This window comes from Leptonotus elevatus, chromosome 2 (assembly GCF_054856555.1).
Source record: "Leptonotus elevatus isolate MCC_2025b chromosome 2, RoL_Lele_1.0, whole genome shotgun sequence".
In the NCBI taxonomy this organism is placed as follows: Eukaryota; Metazoa; Chordata; class Actinopteri; order Syngnathiformes; family Syngnathidae; genus Leptonotus; species Leptonotus elevatus.
In genome coordinates this window covers 28,060,832-28,080,086 of record NC_141240.1, presented here as the reverse complement: position 1 = coordinate 28,080,086, position 19,255 = coordinate 28,060,832, and the positions used below count along the sequence as shown (strand labels likewise).

Here is a 19,255-nt window from a genome sequence, read left to right as displayed (position 1 = left end):
AAACAGTTTACTCCCCCCTGTCATCTTGTCCTGTCAGCAGAGTGAAATACACAACTTGATAATCCTATTTCAGTTCCTATTTTAGTCCACTCCAGATGTGGGTAACAATTGGCTCCCGGCGCCTCCTCGCACCAGGGATTTTTATGGACAGACCTCTGCTTGCACTTTCAAACATCCCCTCATTTAGATAAATCAGAAACCTTACTTTCCCAGGGAAGAGAACAAAGACTATAGATTGACTAACATATGAATTAACTGTTGTATTATTATTACATAGCTCTAACTAATATCAAAAACGATTAAAATATTAATTGAAACAGAAAAACAATGTTAATAATCTAACAGGGCACATACCAATCACCTAAATGGTCCATTTGATACACAGTGGCTAACAATGACTACAAGGAATACATTTTGCTGTAAAATAAGATTTTAATTGTCAAGGTTTTGCTGAAAAACAAATGCTTGATGTGAGAATCGCGGCCATGCAATGGTTCCGTTTGATGGACTCAACCACCTTTGCCCGGTAAATCCATGTATGTCTCATGCATTAAGAGAGACTCATCTAAATGTTAAGTATCAAAACATCAAGATGATCTGCTTCCACTGTGGTGTAGTCACAGCTTGTTTAATTGATCCAAATTACAATGTCGTTGTTAAATTCAGTGACATACGAATTCACATTGTCAAAGCAGTCCATAGATGTACGTATTTTGGCACATATTCTCTGCGCTATTTAAGATGTGTAAAAAGGAATGTGGATCATTTCCAGCCAGCCTGAAAGCAAAATGACTCATCAGCAGTAAGTGTGAGCTCCATTTTGGAGTTTTGCCCTGCAGTAGTAGTAGCCTACTCTGAATATGAAACCTGTAAAGTTTCTGCGTCTCACAATGTAGTATACTTTGAACCATGATGACAAAACACAAAATGCAATCTACTTCACATCATGCGGTCTTTAGGTACACTTTAGAACCTGTAAACATTTGGCACAATTATCAGTCTACATCATCTCAGATATACAGTGGCTATAGAAAGTCTGTTAGAGCAGTGGTGTCCCGACCACCAGGCTACCGGGCCGCACAGATAGATTTGAAAATATGGATCATTTTTATTATTATTTTTTTTTAGTGGCCCATATACCAGTATGCCCCGATCAGAAATGTATGTGTGTGTATGTGTGACTTGGCAATATTTATACACTCAAGCATACAGCCCCATTCAGGTCAACCCACAGATTTGGAATTGTTCACTTCAGCTGTCTGGCAGACTTCTGAGGGTTTTGTGCCAAAATTGAGAGCTATTTGGAACTGTTCAAGTCCCTCCACGTTGGCTAAAGCTGTATTTCCAGCTGAACAAAAAGAAGATCCCACCACCATGGAAATTATGTTTTTCAATTGATGCACAGTATTTTGTGTCAAATATGCACATCAAGTACTTCAGACCGTAACAACATTTTCTCACATTTGATCTGATGATTTTTGGGGGGTAACATTTTGTGGAAAAATGCAAAAAACAACAAGCGCGGGTTCACTTTCTATACTCACTGTATTTTGTAAACAAACGGAGTCTCAGGCAGACAGTAAACATCAGAAACTATTGTGTGCAACAAGTGTTGAGTTCCTCCCTTTTGCAGATGTTGTAGGAGCTGATTTGCTTGGCTGATCGTGTTTGGTCCGCTTGCACACTCACCAACAAGGCGTATCGACCTACGATAGTCCTTCTAGGGGTGAGGAAAGGGAGCTCCGGGCTCAGTCATCGTCCTCCTCGTCATCCTCAACCGTATCCAAAAGGATGCTGTGCTTAAAGCACTTATGAAAGTAGTTGACAACCGTGCGCTGGAAATGCTGGATGCTGCGCGGTTCGCGCAATGTGTGGCCCTCATCTGGATACAGCTGCAGGGAGTAGTTGGCCTCCACCCTCACCAATCGGCTCAGGAGCTCCGCACTGTGCTGAAAGTGTACCCTCGCTGTGGTCAAACACACAACATACGCGCTCATTAGGATTAAGGTAGGATTATAAACATTTATACTGGTCATCATTTCAATAAGGATAGGAGTGTGTACCATCTGCAGTTCCGTGTAGAATAAGAAAGTTCTTATCTTTCAGTTTGCTGACCTCCTCCAGCAGAGAGGCAGTCTGCAAAAATGAAACATTGTAACATTAACATTGGAATTAACTCAACGATAGCAGACGCCCCTTCATAACGCATATAATATTGACTATTCAATATTAATATTAAAAGTGCAGGCTCGAGTTTGTGGTTCTCTCTATGTAATTAACTCTCAGATTACAACATACAAACTTGCTTTTGGGTGTAAATGATTAATGGAGACCAAAAGTTTGTTGAAGTACTAAGCAAGAGTACTATGGCCTGTTATGGAGGACCAAAATTGACAAAAAATAAATACAAATAAAATAAAATAGTGAAACAAAAAATGAATATTAAAAATATAATTTGAAAATTCAACACAAAAAATAAATATAAATGGAAATAAAAACAACAAAAAATAAATATAAATGGAAATAAAAACAACAAAAAATAAATATATACATAAATAAATAAAAGTAAAAATAAATACAAAAATAAAAAACGAAATAAAAAAATAAATACAAATTAAGTATATAAATAGAATTAAATGTCAATCAATAAATAAAAATGCTCTGCTCTCATATTTATTTATTTCATGCAGTAGACACTATCAGAATGAAATCCGTCATGAAACGTTATTCAAATGAGGGGGGGGTCCTAAGTGTAGATATTATATTATTGTTATATATATATATAAATTATATATATTATATTTTCATATTAGTTTTTATTTTCGCTTTTATTCATTTCTTAATTTATTTATACATGTATTTATTTTCAATTTTGGCAGTTTTGGTCCTCCATACCTGTAGCCTCATCAAAAAAAAAAAATTAATTCCTGTACACATTACGGCTTCAATACCTTACCGAATAAACATGCTCCTCCTTTGTTGGAAGTCCAAGATACCGCTCAGAGAATGCAGCACCTGAAATGGTACAATAACAATAACATCTAGCTAGTTACAATATTGGGAGTCTGTAGGTAATTGTTAATCAGTTGGTAGAAAGGCTGGTCAGTAGACCAAATCTGTCTCATCGGTGGGTCAGTATACTGACCTGTAGATGGGTCACTCAGTATGAAGGCAGGATAGGTTAATATAAGTCTATATTATAATAATACTAATGATAGTAATAATGACAATAACTCACTGTAAAGCCTAAAGTCCGTTATTGGGGCCACAGCAGCTGAGCATTGAAAGAGCTTCTCTGTTGCAGTTAACATTTTCAGGGTTAAGTGTCCACCAAATGCCTGTTTGGAAAACAAATAAGTTTAAATGCAGAGAAAACATATTTTTTGGTGTGCTACTGTAACTATATAAAAAACGTCTTTTTTTTTTGTACCTTGCCATAGAGAGCCATGCGGCGATCATCAATGTAAGGCAACTTCATCAACAACCTGCAAATAAGCCAATTATCTATTCAGTTTGACCTCTGTCATTGCCATTGTTTGCTTTTGCTATCGTGTGACACTCACTCAACAACTTCCAAATGATCTTTGACTTGAAGTGGACCGAGCTTGCGTGGGTCTGAGGTGGCGGTCTTCTGTCCGCGGCCGACCCCGCTCTGGCCATCCACCCAGACCAACGCCACATTGTGTAAGCTGCAGAGGACCTGAGGCCAGTCAAGTATGAACTCCTCCGTCACTGACTGACGACCTGGAAGGCTGTCTCTGAATGATGAGATCAGAAGGAAGACAACTGAAAGCTGAAAACCTTGAAGAGGTTGGGTGGGTGCAAAACAATGTGCAAATGTGTTTACTTACACAATAATGAGCAGAGGGTGAATGTTAGCCTCATATCCTTGAGGTAACGATAATTTTAGGTGGATATCTAAGGAAAGAAAATAGGAAATTAATTTTCTAATACATTAGCTAAAAAAGAGGAATGAAAAGGCTCATCACACACAGTGACTAGTGGTTAATGAGATGTTTCTGGGTTCGAATGACAACCCCTGCCTCTGTGGAGTTTGTACATTCTTGAGTGGGCTCTTGGATAATCTGGCTTGTCTGCTATGTTTTCAAAACCACATTTAGGTTCAACGAAACCCTTAAAATGATCACTTGAGGACTACACTACCGGTATAAAGACAAAATTGAGTGTTTACAAAACAATTGTTTTAGGCTCAAGTGAGGACTACATTGTCTCCATTGTTTACATATTAGGGGTGGGAATCTTTGAATGACTCACGATTCGATTCAATTCCGATTTTTGGGTGTGTGATTTGATTCAGAATCGTTTTTCGATTAAGAACGATTTTTGGTTGACAATAATTTTTGCTTCAATCTACAGATGTTCAAGGAATCGTAATGATCTATTCCAGTCTGACTCGCTAATGCTATCTAGTGCGCTACTCGCAGCATTTTTATCACTCAAAAGAACGGCGAAAAAAGAACAACTTTTATTGGAATAACTTGATCGTGACTTTTTCCTTCTACTCTCTAACGTGGCTACAATTTAACAGTGTATCAGACCGTGTGGAACCACACTGCCCCTAATTGGCCAAATCGGGTACAACATGAACAGCGCTCCCAATAAAGGCACACACAAACAAGGGGAAGACAGTATAAAATAATTTAAATAAAATTGATTTTGGGGCATTGATTCTGAATTGTACTAAATGAGAATCGCGATTCTTATGAGAATCGATTTTTTGGCACACGCCTATTACATATCATATACATCAGCTCTACTGAAGGCTCTGAAGTGCATTAAATATTTACAACACATGTACTTTTAATTCACTTGAAGACAAAATTTATGTTAGAACACAAGCACTGTACATTAGTTCAAATGTGACTCTGATCAGGATAAACACAATAAAAACTGGATGAATAATCTTATACTGAAGGTCGACCCTCGTGAGGAGAAGCGGTTCAATAATGGATGGATGGATGGTCTTACACTATAAATTACAGTATACAAAAGCAGGCCCGCATAAGATCTCAAAATGAATCATGTCCATTTCCTCATAATCAAAGAACAAATCAGGTAAGAAACCGACCAAGAGACCCACAATGAGCAATTGTAATGGATGCTGTCGTACCGTGGTTGTCAGCTGAAAGTGTCCTGAACAGAGTCTCGGGGAGACGCTTGTCCTCCAAGGCTTTGGACAGGCGACTATTGTCCTCCAAGACAACATATCCTACAAAAGATACAACGCATTTGTAGACAGTATGAAGGAAATTTGGTGTTAGGCCACATAGCAGGAACATATAAGCGATAGCAATTTTACACACAATTTTAACTGACATCTGGAAAGCTATTTGATCCCCTGCAGCAACATTATTATTTTATTGTCAGTTAAATGATCAAATGCTACCTTTTTAGCCACAGAGTAAACCAAAAAGGGCACAAATAATAGCTCATCACCATTAATTAGAAAATAATTTTATGTAGTTATGTAGGAGGGATATGGAGGTAAATTTGGTGCAAAAGTAATTTGTATTTGTGCAATCTTGTGTAAGAACATTTTAGTTGTAGGAAAAAAATGTGTTGATGTAGAAAATCTGTACTTGTGGCAAAAAAACAAACTAAAAAACTAAAAACAACAACAACAAAAATTTGAAGTTGTAGAAACATGTGAAAATAGTTCCATAGAGGTACAGCAACATACAGTACTTGTCATAGTCCTATTACACAATTTATTTTGTGAGGTACAATCACGGAGAGCCACAGGACAGAGATAGCAGTAGGACCACAAACTAAAAAAATCAGATGTTTTTGACCCAGTGGTGTTTTTTTTCGTTTGGTGATGAGTCCAATGCCCATGCACCACATAAATGGTGCAGTACTGTTTAAGAAGTGCTGCCTCCACAAATAAAAATGATTCCATTGTCTATAGAAGTTGCTGTATCAGAGCTCTGCCTCGTTTTCATTGGCTCAACAGCATATGGCTGCGTGATGAAGCAGGGCCAGCCCCTTAAAATTGCCGAATTTCAGTGAGACAAGGACTAAACTGCGTAAACTGAGCTATAATGCTTGTTCCTTGGGGTATTTTGACAACTTGACATCTTATTAAAACATCTGGAAACAGTTTGAAATTGTGGTAAAATGAATACAAATTCTCCTCAGCTTGGCCACACCTAAAAAGGGATTGGTTTAAAAAAAACTACCAATATAGTAGGGGTGTGATCTGGATCTCTCAGGCACATAACTACCAGCTAGATTGATCAAATGTAACCTTTTATTTTATTTATTTATTTTATTTAACCAATCTGTTTTTTAGGGTCCAGATCAAGCATGTCTGCTCACGTGGCTCTAATGCAAAATGACTCTGTGTGTTTTTGTATTTATGAAAAAGTGAAACTCACTGAAGGGGTCCTTTAAGTTGTGGACTGTCACTTTGGGAATTCCTGGACCTAGAGAAATATTTACAATGACAACATTTTTTTAAACCCTGATGAAATTTGATCATACAAAAACAACCTCTAAAATTGTAAACCCTCAGAAGTTAAACACCCCTGGGTTGTACAATTTGCAATTTGATGAAAATGTTCAGGAATAATACAAATCTAAAGTCACACATCATAGGCTATATTATCAACAATTTATCATAGCTCACTCGTGCTCAGCTGTGCCTTCTTTGTGTGTTTTTCATAACTAAACATTCCAAAAGAATGCCTCATTTAGGGGTCAAGAGAAGAAGAAAGGAAGATGTAAAGAAGAAGTCTTCAACCTCACTATGTAGTTGTCAGTTGTTATCAAAGTTAAGATTGTGTTTTATTGAGTTGAATTTTTTACTATATTAACAATGCTGGATTTATTTATACACGTTTGAAATGTCACTTAAAAATGTACACAAAGTTCTCTGTTTGACCCTGGAACAGATTATTTCTATTGACATCATTTAAATTAATTACATAATGTGTTGTTTTGGAGGGAAAAAAAAGAAGACTAAATAGAGAATGACCAACTTTCTGGAACATGCTGTGTTTGACTTTGCAGGTTGCAGTACGTCCATGCGTCCGGCACTCACCCAGACAGCGGAGAGTGAAGTGGGTGTAATTGGGACTGAAATCAGCTTGAAAGAAGTGGCATCCATCAAGGAGGTTACAAGTGACGCACTGGCGCTCAAATGCTCCCTCCACATCCACACTTGGAAGCAAGAAGAGATACATTCAGACATCTAGATTGTACCAAGTATTCTGCACAGCTCTGTTTTGATATCTGAACATGCTATTGTTTACCCCTAAGCACTGTGCCACGGCGGGTTTGTGTGCCAGGAGAGATTATCGGGTGTTTTTATCCACTTTCACTTAAAACATGATTTCAGATCTTAGTGCATGTCTTTCTTAAATTCCTGCAAGTATACCAGCTAAACATTGCTAGATTTAGCAGCGAATCCATAAATAGGGACAAGATCATCATTATTTCAACCTACAGTATGTACTTTTTGCGACATTTTTGTTAGGTGGTGTGCTGTGGACATTTTAATCATGTAAAATATGTGCCTTGATTCAATAAAACACTGCTCTATGACATTCGGCGTATGTGCCGTGAAGCCTACAGCAAAGAGAAACTTGTTTTGCAACACAAAGAGTTCTTGTCATCCTGACCATGTGTCAGTAAGCCCCTGGTTACAGCACACCACGAGAACGTGAAATTCCTAAATTGTGTGCAAACCCTGAGATATGAACTCAGCGATGAGCAACATAAATGACATCAGATTAAGATCTTATGTACATGTACAGTGCATATTATGGTGAGAAGTTTACTACGGAGGTAAATATGGTGCAAAACTAACTTGTAAAAAAAATGTTTACCTGTAGAAAAAAGTCTAAATTTGTATCTGTAAAAGTCGTGATTTGTACCTGTAAAAAAAATGTGTACCTGTAAAAAACAAATTTGTATCTGTAAAAAAATTTTTTGTATGTGTAAAACATTTTTGTACATGTAAAAACAAATTTGTATCTGTAAAAAAAATTGTAACAGTAAAAAAAAAAATTGTATGTGTAAAACATTTTTGTATCTGTAAAAAAAAATTAGTACCTATAAAAGTCATGATTTGTACAAAAAAGTGTAAATTTGCATCTGTAAAAGTCGTGATTTGTACCTGTAAAAAAATGTGTACCAGTAAAAAACAAATTTGTATCTGTAAAAAACAATTGTAACTGTAAAAATTGTTTTTGTATATGTAAAGCATTTTTGTATATGTAAAAACAAATTTGTATCTGTAAAAAAAAATTGTAACTGTAAAACATTCTTTTGTATGTGTAAAACATTTTTGTATCTGTAAAAACAAATGAGTACATATAAAAGTCATGATTTGTACAAAAAAGTGTAAATTTGCATCTGTAAAAGTTGTGATTTGTAACTGTAGAAATGATAATTTGTCACAAGTGTTTTTTCTGCTGCTGTCCAGTCACGTGAGTTTTGCACCAAATATCTCGCTACAAATGGTGTAAAACTGATTCGTACTTGTAGAGCACCGTGATTTGTACTCGTAGAAGAAGAGGGCGGGCTCTGGAGGATTTGGGCGGGCTAAAGCTCAACCTCATTGGTTGAGCGAACGACAGTGGGTTGAACTCAAATGACGCCACGTTTTTATCATTAATATGCACAAATCCGAAATTCCAAACAAACAGAGTAGCCACACCAGTTTACGCGTCATTTTGGAAGAAGAGGACGTCGCAGGCGTGAACATTTCAACATGGTTCAATATACGAACACCGCGTGGAACAGCTTAAACGTTGGTTGACATGCAGAGCACTCAAAGTGGGCAGAAAGAAAGAAGTTTTAGTATGAAGGTAAGATTTATTGTACAATCAAAGCTTGTAATCCGGTGCTAGCTAGCTCATCTCATGTTGTTAATTGTCACGAAAACTGAACACATTGAAGTCACGATTTTTATTTCAAGATTTGAAGCCTACCAGTGTAAACATACGATCAATAACTTGTACCTGTAAAAAAAAATCGTTAAAAAAAATCTTTAAAAAAAAAATCATAAACTGCTGCTGGTGCTTAGATGTGAAAATGACTATAGAGCTACAGAATCCTATTGAATGTTTTACAAGATGACCTAAACCTATAACCAAAAGTGGACAGTACTCAGCTACTTGTTTTTGACTAACATTATATTTAAGCATCTGTACTCTTACTATCATAATAAAATGAAAACGAAAAGTTTTTACTGCGAGTGAATCTTTAAGCCGCTACAGGTTTTTTAACCTCAACCCTTTATCCTCTGTTTTTAATCATTTTATTTTGAATATTACAATTTCTTGATAAATGTCAGTATTTTTGCAATGTATGCTTTGTAAACAGTTAAAAAAAAAAGGCTTACTTGACTACAGGGGTTCCACTTTTAATTATGCTCCTCCTCCACTCCAACACCACATCTGCATCTTGGTGACGGCAATTTGCCCCAGGTTTGCAAGTAGGAATTTGAGCTGCATCCCAATGCACCTTAACATTTTTTTTTTTGGGGTGTGTTTTTTGTTTTTGTTTTGTTTTGGGGGGGGGGGGGGGTTTGCACTTCAATGCACTTTTCCTAATTTTTATTTTAGTTAACTAAAACTAACAAAAATTAAACGAAAAAAAAACAAAACGAAAATTAACTGAAACTACATTTTATGTTTACAAAACGAACTAAAACTAACTATAATTATAGCAAGTTTTAGTCTTTGGTAATCAATTTAATGCATGATCCTTTGGGGATGATTTATTTTGATATTAACCAGAATAAGGACGTTTGAAAGTGTCACACAAAAGTGACATCAACTAGCAGCAGCCAATAGAAAAGCACATTCAGATGACATTGCTTCCATGGTGTTTTTTAAATATTGCGCACAAGTAATACACACTTTAAAAAAAAAACTAAAACTAATACTGAAACTAACTACAACTAAACTAAAACTAAGCATTTATAAAATAACTAAAACTAATAAAAACTAACAGAACCACCCTGAAAACTAATTAAAACTAACTATATATAATTTAAAAAAAAAACTCAAAACGAAATAAAAACTAACTAAATTGAAAAATTCCAAAACTATAGTAACCCTGTCTAATGACAGGTTATGTTGACTTGCCATTCTGGAATGCAGCATTAGTCTAAAAGTGCAATTTACCTGTAGAGGTGTCTGCTTTGTCTGGATTCCTCCGTACTCAGGAAATATCTGGTGACATAAAATGAAGACCAAGCTAGTCACATAATAAGAATGGAATCTTTTTTCTTTTTTTTTTAATCCTAAAAGCTATTCAAGTATCAGTTTTTTAAAATTGATTTTGGTGTGCTTGATATATTAAAGAAAAAAAACTCAAAGTGGCTCTTGCATCCTTCAATTTTTCTGTATGTGGCCCTCGGAGGAAACATTTTGGACACCTGTTGATGACAGGAGCAATAGTAGTAGTAGTAGTGTGATTGTTAAAATCTAAAAAAAATTTGAATAATTTTAGCAAGAAAAATAACACCCCAAAAAAATTCAAGATGAAATCAAATCCCTCCATCTAACCTTTTGACTGTGAGACTCGCATGGCAATCGCTATGTTATTATTAATCTAAATACAAAGCCTCGTCATAACTAGTAAGGACACTGTAATGCAATGAGAAAAGGCGTGATGCGGAACTGACTCCAAAACAGTAAAAAAATTAAATAATAATAGCTTCTTTTTTTTTAAAATTAAACAATCCACACTTTTATCCAGATCCACACTAAATGCAATGGCTTCCTTGGCCCATACACCAGACTTTTTACATTATTGCGTAATCTTGCTGTCTTTTTTCATTTCGCACAGCTCAGAGATGCTTGGACTGTGATCTGTCTCTGCTTGAGGACTTTCTTCACGCAGTCGGATAATGACTGAATTAAGCAATAATCTTTACTCAAGCACGAGCAAGTGATCACAAGCTCAAACATGCTGCTTTTTGGCCTCTTCTTTGCTGCTTTATATGCTAAAAGGCAAAGAAATCCCCTTACATGTCTTATTATAGTGATCATTTAAATGTCACTTACATCTTTCCAGCCTTCTCATCCAGGGCACAAAGCGAGGTGACGTCCCAGCTTCCGGATGTCAAAAAGCGAGGAGGGCTGGAGGGAATGGTGGGCTGGGTGGACATAATATTATTATTATTATTATTATTATCATTATTATTATTATTATTATTATTATTATTATTAATAATAATAATAATAATAATACAAATAATAATAATATGTGCAGGAACATTATGTGTGAATAAGGGAGGACATTCAATTAGGGCTCACTTTTTAATAGCAAATTCACTTAAGTGTTAATGAGCAATGACGAACAAGATACAAACCCAATTCCAAAAAGGTTGGGACACTATACAAATTGCGAATAAAAACTGAATGCAATTATGTGGAAGTGCCAATTTTCAATATTTTGTTCAGAATAGAACATAGATGACAGGTCAAAAGTTTAAACTGAGAAAATTTTAAGGGGAAAATATGTTGATTGTAAATTTCATTGTGCCAACAAATCTTTTAAAAAGTTGGGACAGGTAGCAATAGGAGGCTGGAAAAGTCAATTGCACTTATTAAAAAAAAACAGCTGGAAGACCAGTTACCACTAATGAGGTCCATTGGCAACTTGATTGGAGTATAAAAAGAGCTTCTCGGAGTGGCAGTGTCTCTCAAAAGCCAAGATTGGTAGAGAATCACCAATTCCTCCAATGTTGCGCAGAAAGATAGTGGAGAAATATCAGAAAGGTGTTTACCAGCGAAAAATTGCACAAAGGTTGAAGTAATCATCATATACAGTGCAAAACATCATCTAAAGATTCAGAGAATCTGGAACAATCTCTGTGTGTTAAGGTCATACTAGATGCCCATGATCCTCGGGCCCTTAAACGCACCGCAAACATGAATGCTTACTGTAAGGGAAATCACAGAAAGGGCTCAGCAATACTTCCAGAAAACTTTGTGCGTGAACACAATCCACCGTGCCAGCCGCCGTTGCCAGATGAAACTCAAAGAAGAAGCCATTTCTAAAGCAGACCAAGAAGCGCAGGCGTTTCTCTGGGCCAGGGGTTATTTCAAATGGAGCGTGGCAAAGTGGAAACCTGTTTTGTGGTCAGACTAATCACGATTCCAAGTTCTTTGTGGAAAACTGAGGCGCTATATCATACTGACTGAAGAGGACAAGGACAACCCAAGTTGTTATCAGCAATCAGTTTATAAGCCTGCATCTGTGATGGTATAGGGTTGCATGAGTGCGTGTGGCATGGGCGGCTTCCACATCTGGAAAACGATGCCTTTCCACAAAGGTATATTCAGATTGGAGAACAACATCTGCTCCCATCCAGGCATCATCACTTTCAGAGAAGATCTTGCATTTCTCAACACGATAATGCCAGACCACATGCGGCACCAATTACAACATCATGGCTGCGTAGGAAAAGGATCCGGGTATTGAAATGGCCCGCCTGCAGTCCACTTCTTTCACAAATAGTGCACATTTGTCGCATCATAATGTAGAAGGTGCAACAAAGAAAACCCAAGACAGTTGAACAGTTAGAGACAAGAATGGGACAGCATTCCTATTTCTAAACTTGAGAAACCTGTCTCCTCGATCCCCAGACGTTTGCATACTGTTGTAAGAAGAAGAGGGGATGCCTCACAGTGGTGAAAATGGCCTTATCCCAACATTTTGGAGATTTGTTGACACCATGGAATTGAAAATCAACATCGTTTTCCCTTAAAATGATAAATTTTCTCAGTTTGACCTGTTCTCTATGTTCTATTCTGAATAAAATATTCAAATTTGGTACGTCCACATGATTGCATTCCGTTTTTTTATTCACAATTTGTATAGTGTCCCAACTTTTTGGCAATTGGGTTTGTATAAGGTCCTTCTGTATCATTTCCAAAAGCACCATCGCTCTTTTCCTCATTTGCCCTGCTTGGATGAAGATGAAATGAAGCCACCCAGCAAGCATTACATGGCGACTTGGTCATGATTTATCTGTACTGAAGGTGAACGTGCAGTAAATGCAAACAACACGCTGATGCCTCAAAGCGGGTCATGTTCTCGTTCCCTGCTGAAGTGTTAATGGACAATTTGCAGGAAATAAATGTTAATGAGCCTCAGACAGACGGACCTGGGCTGACAGAGCGGCGATATGGCTGAACTCTCCGCGGGCGCCCTGCTTGGCGGGCAGGATGGTGTAGAACATGGAGCCATCTTCTGAGAATAGTGGTACGTCATGCTGAGATTAAAAAAAAGAATACAAAATCAATACAGTACATTTAAAAACAGCCCAAAACATCAAACTCAAATCAGAAGAAACACAGTTGTGATACATATATTGCACAATGAAATACTGCATTAAGTAATTCTGGCCAGCCACAAAAAAAAAGCAAAACCTGATTTCCATTAGTTTGTTTACAGTGCAATGTTTTTTTATTATTCATTTAGGCAGATTAAAGTTATTTCAGTGAGTTTTTGGTCTTTAACAGAAGGGTACCAACAATTTTGCCCACATGTGTAATAGCAATGTTTCATACCTGCCATTGGCTGTGCATCATATCCATGGTCATCTTGTGTTTCTTTAGAGGGGAATAAATCAGAAACGTTAGCGCATTTAAAATATACAGCATACATTTGGATAATTTTATATGTGACCAAAAGTCGTGCTTAATGCACTAGACATTGACCCGTGTTTTGCTTTATGAGTGTGTTGGGTACAATTGGTATGTGAGCATTTGATTCCATGAAATCCTGACTGTGGATGGTGATAAACAATAACTTCTCAGTCATGTTGATTGTGCGCTGAGATGTGCAAGTAATAATCTGGATTAATGGTCTTTACAAATAAACATTTAGCTCTAATGGAAAATGATCTTATATTCCTCATGCATCTTAACTCATTCACTGCCATTGACGGCTGTAGACGTCAAAAATTCATTTGAACTATTTCTATTAGTTTAACATTTTTCCCACTTTTGTTAACAAGAGTATGAAAACCTAGATTTTTTTTTATTGTATTAGAACAGATACAAAATGTGTGATTAATTGTGAGTTAACTATGAACTCATGCGATTAATTACGATAAAAAATGGTAATCGCCTGACAAATTTTTAATAACCCCCCCAATGATTATTAAAAATTGGGGGGAAAAATCATTAAAATTATTTTATTTTATTTTTTAAAAGAAAATATTATTAAAAATGAGGGTTGTCAGGTGTTTAAAAAATGTTGGCGTAATTAATCGCATGTCTTCACTAGTTAATCACGATTAATCACAAATTTTATATCTGTTCTAAATGCACAAAAACATTTTTTTCTAGGTTTTCATATGCTTGTTAACAAAAGTGGGAAACAAATGTTAAACTAATAGAGATAATAATAATAGAGTCTATAGTCGTCAATGGCAGTGAATGAGTTAATAGCATTCCCTATAAATTCATCCTCACGCTGCAAACCATACTGAATATCAATTAGGCTCATAGACATTTAACAGCATAAGAAAATCAATTCTGAATAATAATTAATAAAAGACTGTAAGAAAGATGCGTGTTGAAGCAGAGAGCCCCATTGATTACTAACGAGGGGTGACTGACTGATGATGATGCTCTCACCTCTGAGCACGCCCCTGTGGTGGCCTCACACACGCAAAGCACTGATTGGTTCTGGGCCCGGTTCAGCCACCGGACCGCCAGGCGGGTGCTGCTGGTCCACGTCACCATGGAGACGTAGCCTTCTCTGAAGGGAACCACACAGGTGGATGTCAAGGAAAGAGACATTATTAGACCATTTCTGTACCTCACTGTGTTTACGTTACTGACACCTGAAACAACCTCTCAAAGAACATAGACTAAAAAAATATTCATTTCAATTTTTTCTGTGGAAGTTGCAAGTTATTGCTGGGAATAACAACTAAAGTTATTGTCATTTAATTATATATTTCTTTTCTTTTTCTTTTTTTTTTTTATAAATGAAAGGATATGGGGGGGGGGGGTTGACACTTTAAATTGGAAATAAGGTTTGTGTGGGGGAAAAAACCTCATAAGATCTTAGCTCAAGGCTATATTGCCCACTTACAATATACAGTATTTCAATTTTGGATCTGGTAATATCCGATTCCATGTGGGCTATACGATTTTCCATTGCCTTGACCTATTTCTGAATCAGCCCACTTAGGAGATACAACTCAGTCTTATATCATTGGACCCATGCAGTGCAAACTCAGTATAATATTCAATTTATGATGGTATTGCGTAAAGGGTAGAATTGATCACATTAAAAACAATGACACCATTGTAATGTTTTATTGACATCCTCCATGAACCAGAAAGGGGCTTTCTAACAAATTCACAAACACAAATACAATTATGTATGTTTTGTCCTTTTTGTTATTGGTGCGGAGTGTCATTTGTTTTTGGTTATTCGTTGGTTATTACTATATGTTAATTAGTTAGACAACAGATTTTCATGAAGCATTGTAGAGAGGTGGTACATGTGCCAATCAATAAGCTGCTAGATTCCAATAAAGTTGTGGACCGAATTTATTTTCACTTTTCACCATTACAATCCACTTGCACTGGGGCCAAGTATCACAGTGACCAACCGGATCCAGCAGATGGAGCTACACCCACAGGAATTAAGTGGAACAGTCCGGCCGTCGGCGCACATCTTCACAATAATGTTTAGGATTGTTCAGCCTTGATGCAGCTTCCATTTGCTTCATATTTAAAAAGATGTTGGCCTACCTGGCTCTGACTGAGTCGGGGGGCGTCATCTCCACCGTGTGGGCTGGACCATAAAGGTTCACCACAAAAAGGCTGACTGATGGGATGTTGGAGCCGGCCTATGAGCGCAATCAGTGAAACCTACATTTATTCACAGCTTCAGGTTATATTACAAAATTACATACATTTACATTTCATACATTCTGCATTATGTTTGAGTTACTTTCACCCCAAAACAACTTTTTTTTGTTTACTACAAATGACTACATCTTTGTTCATCCATGTAAGCCAGTGAGTGGTGCATAGTTACAGGTAGAACAATTACATGCTATTTCACGAGAGGGCAAAAGGTACAATCAAACTGTGTATACACCTGTTTGTATTTTTACAACAGAATAGTAGCTTCGTTTTACTAAATAAGGTAATATTTCACAGTAAGAAAACAGATTTGTGAGTAAATTGAGACAAGGTCATCATTTCAGTTATACACTTGACATTTTTACTTGTGCCGTTAAATATGAACGTGAACGTGGACTTTTTTTTTCTTTTTTACAGTAAATGTTTGAGGATCTATGATGCTAAATGTGAACATTAATGTCATTTCGGGTTTTACATTTGGGCAGTCCTTTCTACTGCATTTTGAAGACACTAATATAATGATAATAATAACAATAAAGGCCTTCTATTGTATTTTATATGTGACTTGTGGCTCGATGAAGGTTGGAAAAAGCTCAACTAGAAAGACATGCTTGTGTCGAAGCGAGTTTCTTGCAATGAGCAATACAGTACAGTATATGCCACCCACCTTGGGGTACGGGAAGATCAAACTGGAGGGGTACAGGCCACCCAAAAATTGAGGAATTTCCACGAGGGGGGTGGCAGAGTTGTTGATGCTGAGGTATGCCAGCCGGGCGCCATCCATGGACCACCAGTGGGCAGCGTAAGACAGAAGCACCTCCTCTGTTTTGTTTCAAAATATGTACACAATAAAAATACATATCAAAAGCATTTTTAACATCTCGATTTTGTGGTGGTGGAAATGTGCAAATCGCACCCTCGTAGGTCCAATCCGAGAGCCCGTTGACCACACTACGCTGGTTGCCGGTGGATGTGAGACTCAGGGCTTGGCTGGTCACACTGGGCTTGTAGTAGATGTCGCCATCAAACACAAAGGCCTGGCAATGATACAAACACACCAAATCCCTTTTTTTCGAAGACGGTACAGTTATGGGTTTTGTAGCTGGCTGCAGGAACAAAGGAGGGAGCGGAACACCATCCAAGAGGAAATGAAGCACTTGCCAGCACATGTGGTCGGTTCCAATAGTTAACACGGTGAACATGTAGCTCACACTACTGCATTATAGCAAAGCAGATCATTTTGAGTTCATTTAAAAATGGAAAAACATGACATCCACACTTATTATTAAATCACATTAATTTGAGATATTGCAACATAAAATGGCTGTAAAGTCTAAACACCCCTATTCAAAATGCTAGTTTTTTAGTTTTTCAGATCATTTATTTCAAACAATTTCACATGATTAATTGACAACAAAATGCAGTTGAATCTTTTTGAGAAGTCAAAATAAACTAAATATTGTGGTTGCACAAGTGAGGACACCCTCTTATAACTGGAATCAAACTCATGTTAAAAGGGAATTGCTCTGGTTAACCCTAAATAAGTTTCAGCTGTTTTCAGCTACATTTCATTTAAAAAATGGACAGGAGATGGCCAGGTAGATGTTAATTGCTAAGTGTAGTTTTTTTTTTGTGTGTGTGTGTGTGTGTACATGCTATGTCTCCTTTAAAACATTGTCTTTACAATAATTTTTGGGTAGTTTGACCTAAGAAGAAATTTCTATTTATTTCAATTATTTACTTGTGGTGCTTGAAAATGCTATTGTCTTTAGGCTGCACTTACCCTGCAACCACATTGCCTGATATTCCATTCATCAGACACGACTAACACGACTGACACCTGATTTTGTCTTGCTTTTACTGGTCACATGACAATGATGCTTAGCCAAACTGGAACACACTGAATAAATCTCTATAGTTTAAAGGCAGCCTTAAGTGATGCAAATGACAGAATCAGTGTCTGCCTCACCAGCTGGTTCCCCTGAGGCCCCCAGCGAGCATATTGCAACCGAGTCTTCTCCTTTAGTGGTGGCCAAAGTTCCAACAGATCCCTGCAACGCACACAAAACACAGCACATAAAGCATCCATTAGGGACTGGCATCCCTCTTAAAAGACCTCCTTTGTTGGTCTGCACCCAGGCCTGGAAGATGCTGTTATGTCTGAGCAAGATGCAGAGAGGGGGGGGAACAAAAAGAGAGAAAATGGCTTTGGTTCATGCAGTAGTGCAACATTTCCAATCCCTTCTTTTGGCTTCACTGCCTTTGGAAAAAACTTCCCCAGAAAAACACCAGGCGACGATCTGCTTCGCAGCTCCTCCTTAAGATATTTTCCAAACAGTTACCCAGAAGACCACCTGCCCCTAATTATTCATATAATGCTGAAAATGATTCTCAGGCAGTGGGATCTGAGGAGAGAACACTAATGAATGAATGTATGTCTGACGAGCACGAGGCTCTGATCGGATGAGAGGACTTGGTCAGTCTGCAGGTCCGTCGGCATGCAGCCCATGCATTAGCATTCAGGATTCCACCTACCCAGTGGCCACACTGTAGATAGCATAGGTGGCTGTGAAGGACTGAGAGAACACCTGAAAGAGGTAGAGCATATCATGCAAACGTACGTAGGTCGGCTGCACAAGCTCATTGACATGTAGCTAAAAAAAAAAAAAAGGTCAAAAGAACCTGCTATGTTGTTAGTTCACGGATCATTCATAAACTTCACAAAATTGCAATCGGAAAAATATGTCATTTGGAAGGCAGGCTTGTTTTTCTTTTCCTATTTTAATCACATGATACGATTCAAAAGGATTTCATTAAAACACTAAATGTATTAAAAAATAAATAAAATAGAAAATATTTTTTTATAGTTGGTAAGTGTTAAAAGCTTAAATGATAGTATAAAATACTAAAATATCATGAAAATATCCAAATAAGTTGCATTATTAATCATGCAGTCGTATAGGCTACAGTATTGAGAGAGTGGATCCTGACATTTTCACATTTCTCACCGTGACGTGCACTCACGCTGGGCCAATAACGAGGCGCTCTAACACCACCACCAGCGAACTATCCAAAGTACATTTTTGGGGTGCAGTGCTAGTAATAGCTAGCTAACTCCGCTGATGCGAACGAAGGCGCTTATACGGTGGGGGAGGGGCGACTCATGCCAGAGCTGAAATGTGTGTGTTTTAGCCCCCCCCCCCCCTACATACACACACACAAAAACAAACAAATAAATAAATGTATCAGGAAACCTAAAATTGTAAAAGACTGTTAAACACTCTAGCTGTTTTAACACTATCCAGTGAAACATAATTCTCAGTTTTTGCACGTTTTCAGCAATTACATTAAAAGTTGTACTGTATAATGTATTTAGA

At 37.3% G+C, this 19,255-nt stretch overlaps 1 protein-coding gene across 1 annotated transcript in view; it reads right to left on the bottom strand.

Moving 5' to 3' along the window:
* Positions 1–412: 412 nt before the first annotated feature.
* LOC147179452 (inactive dipeptidyl peptidase 10) overlaps positions 413–19,255 on the bottom strand; it is a 44,254-nt gene continuing 25,411 nt past the window's right edge. Inside the window, exons 6-25 of the mRNA XM_086069185.1 lie at positions 18,414–18,466; positions 17,848–17,929; positions 16,795–16,915; positions 16,546–16,700; positions 15,762–15,859; positions 14,631–14,754; positions 13,557–13,598; positions 13,151–13,258; positions 11,043–11,134; positions 10,158–10,205; positions 7,064–7,182; positions 6,399–6,446; positions 5,132–5,230; positions 3,852–3,918; positions 3,564–3,758; positions 3,431–3,485; positions 3,239–3,338; positions 2,957–3,015; positions 2,064–2,136; positions 413–1,966 (exon numbers count right to left, since the gene is read on the bottom strand). Of these exons, the coding sequence (XP_085925311.1) occupies positions 1,749–1,966; positions 2,064–2,136; positions 2,957–3,015; positions 3,239–3,338; positions 3,431–3,485; positions 3,564–3,758; positions 3,852–3,918; positions 5,132–5,230; positions 6,399–6,446; positions 7,064–7,182; positions 10,158–10,205; positions 11,043–11,134; positions 13,151–13,258; positions 13,557–13,598; positions 14,631–14,754; positions 15,762–15,859; positions 16,546–16,700; positions 16,795–16,915; positions 17,848–17,929; positions 18,414–18,466 (1,956 nt within the window). The 3' untranslated portion in view covers positions 413–1,748. The remainder of the gene's footprint in view (positions 1,967–2,063; positions 2,137–2,956; positions 3,016–3,238; positions 3,339–3,430; positions 3,486–3,563; positions 3,759–3,851; positions 3,919–5,131; positions 5,231–6,398; positions 6,447–7,063; positions 7,183–10,157; positions 10,206–11,042; positions 11,135–13,150; positions 13,259–13,556; positions 13,599–14,630; positions 14,755–15,761; positions 15,860–16,545; positions 16,701–16,794; positions 16,916–17,847; positions 17,930–18,413; positions 18,467–19,255) is intronic.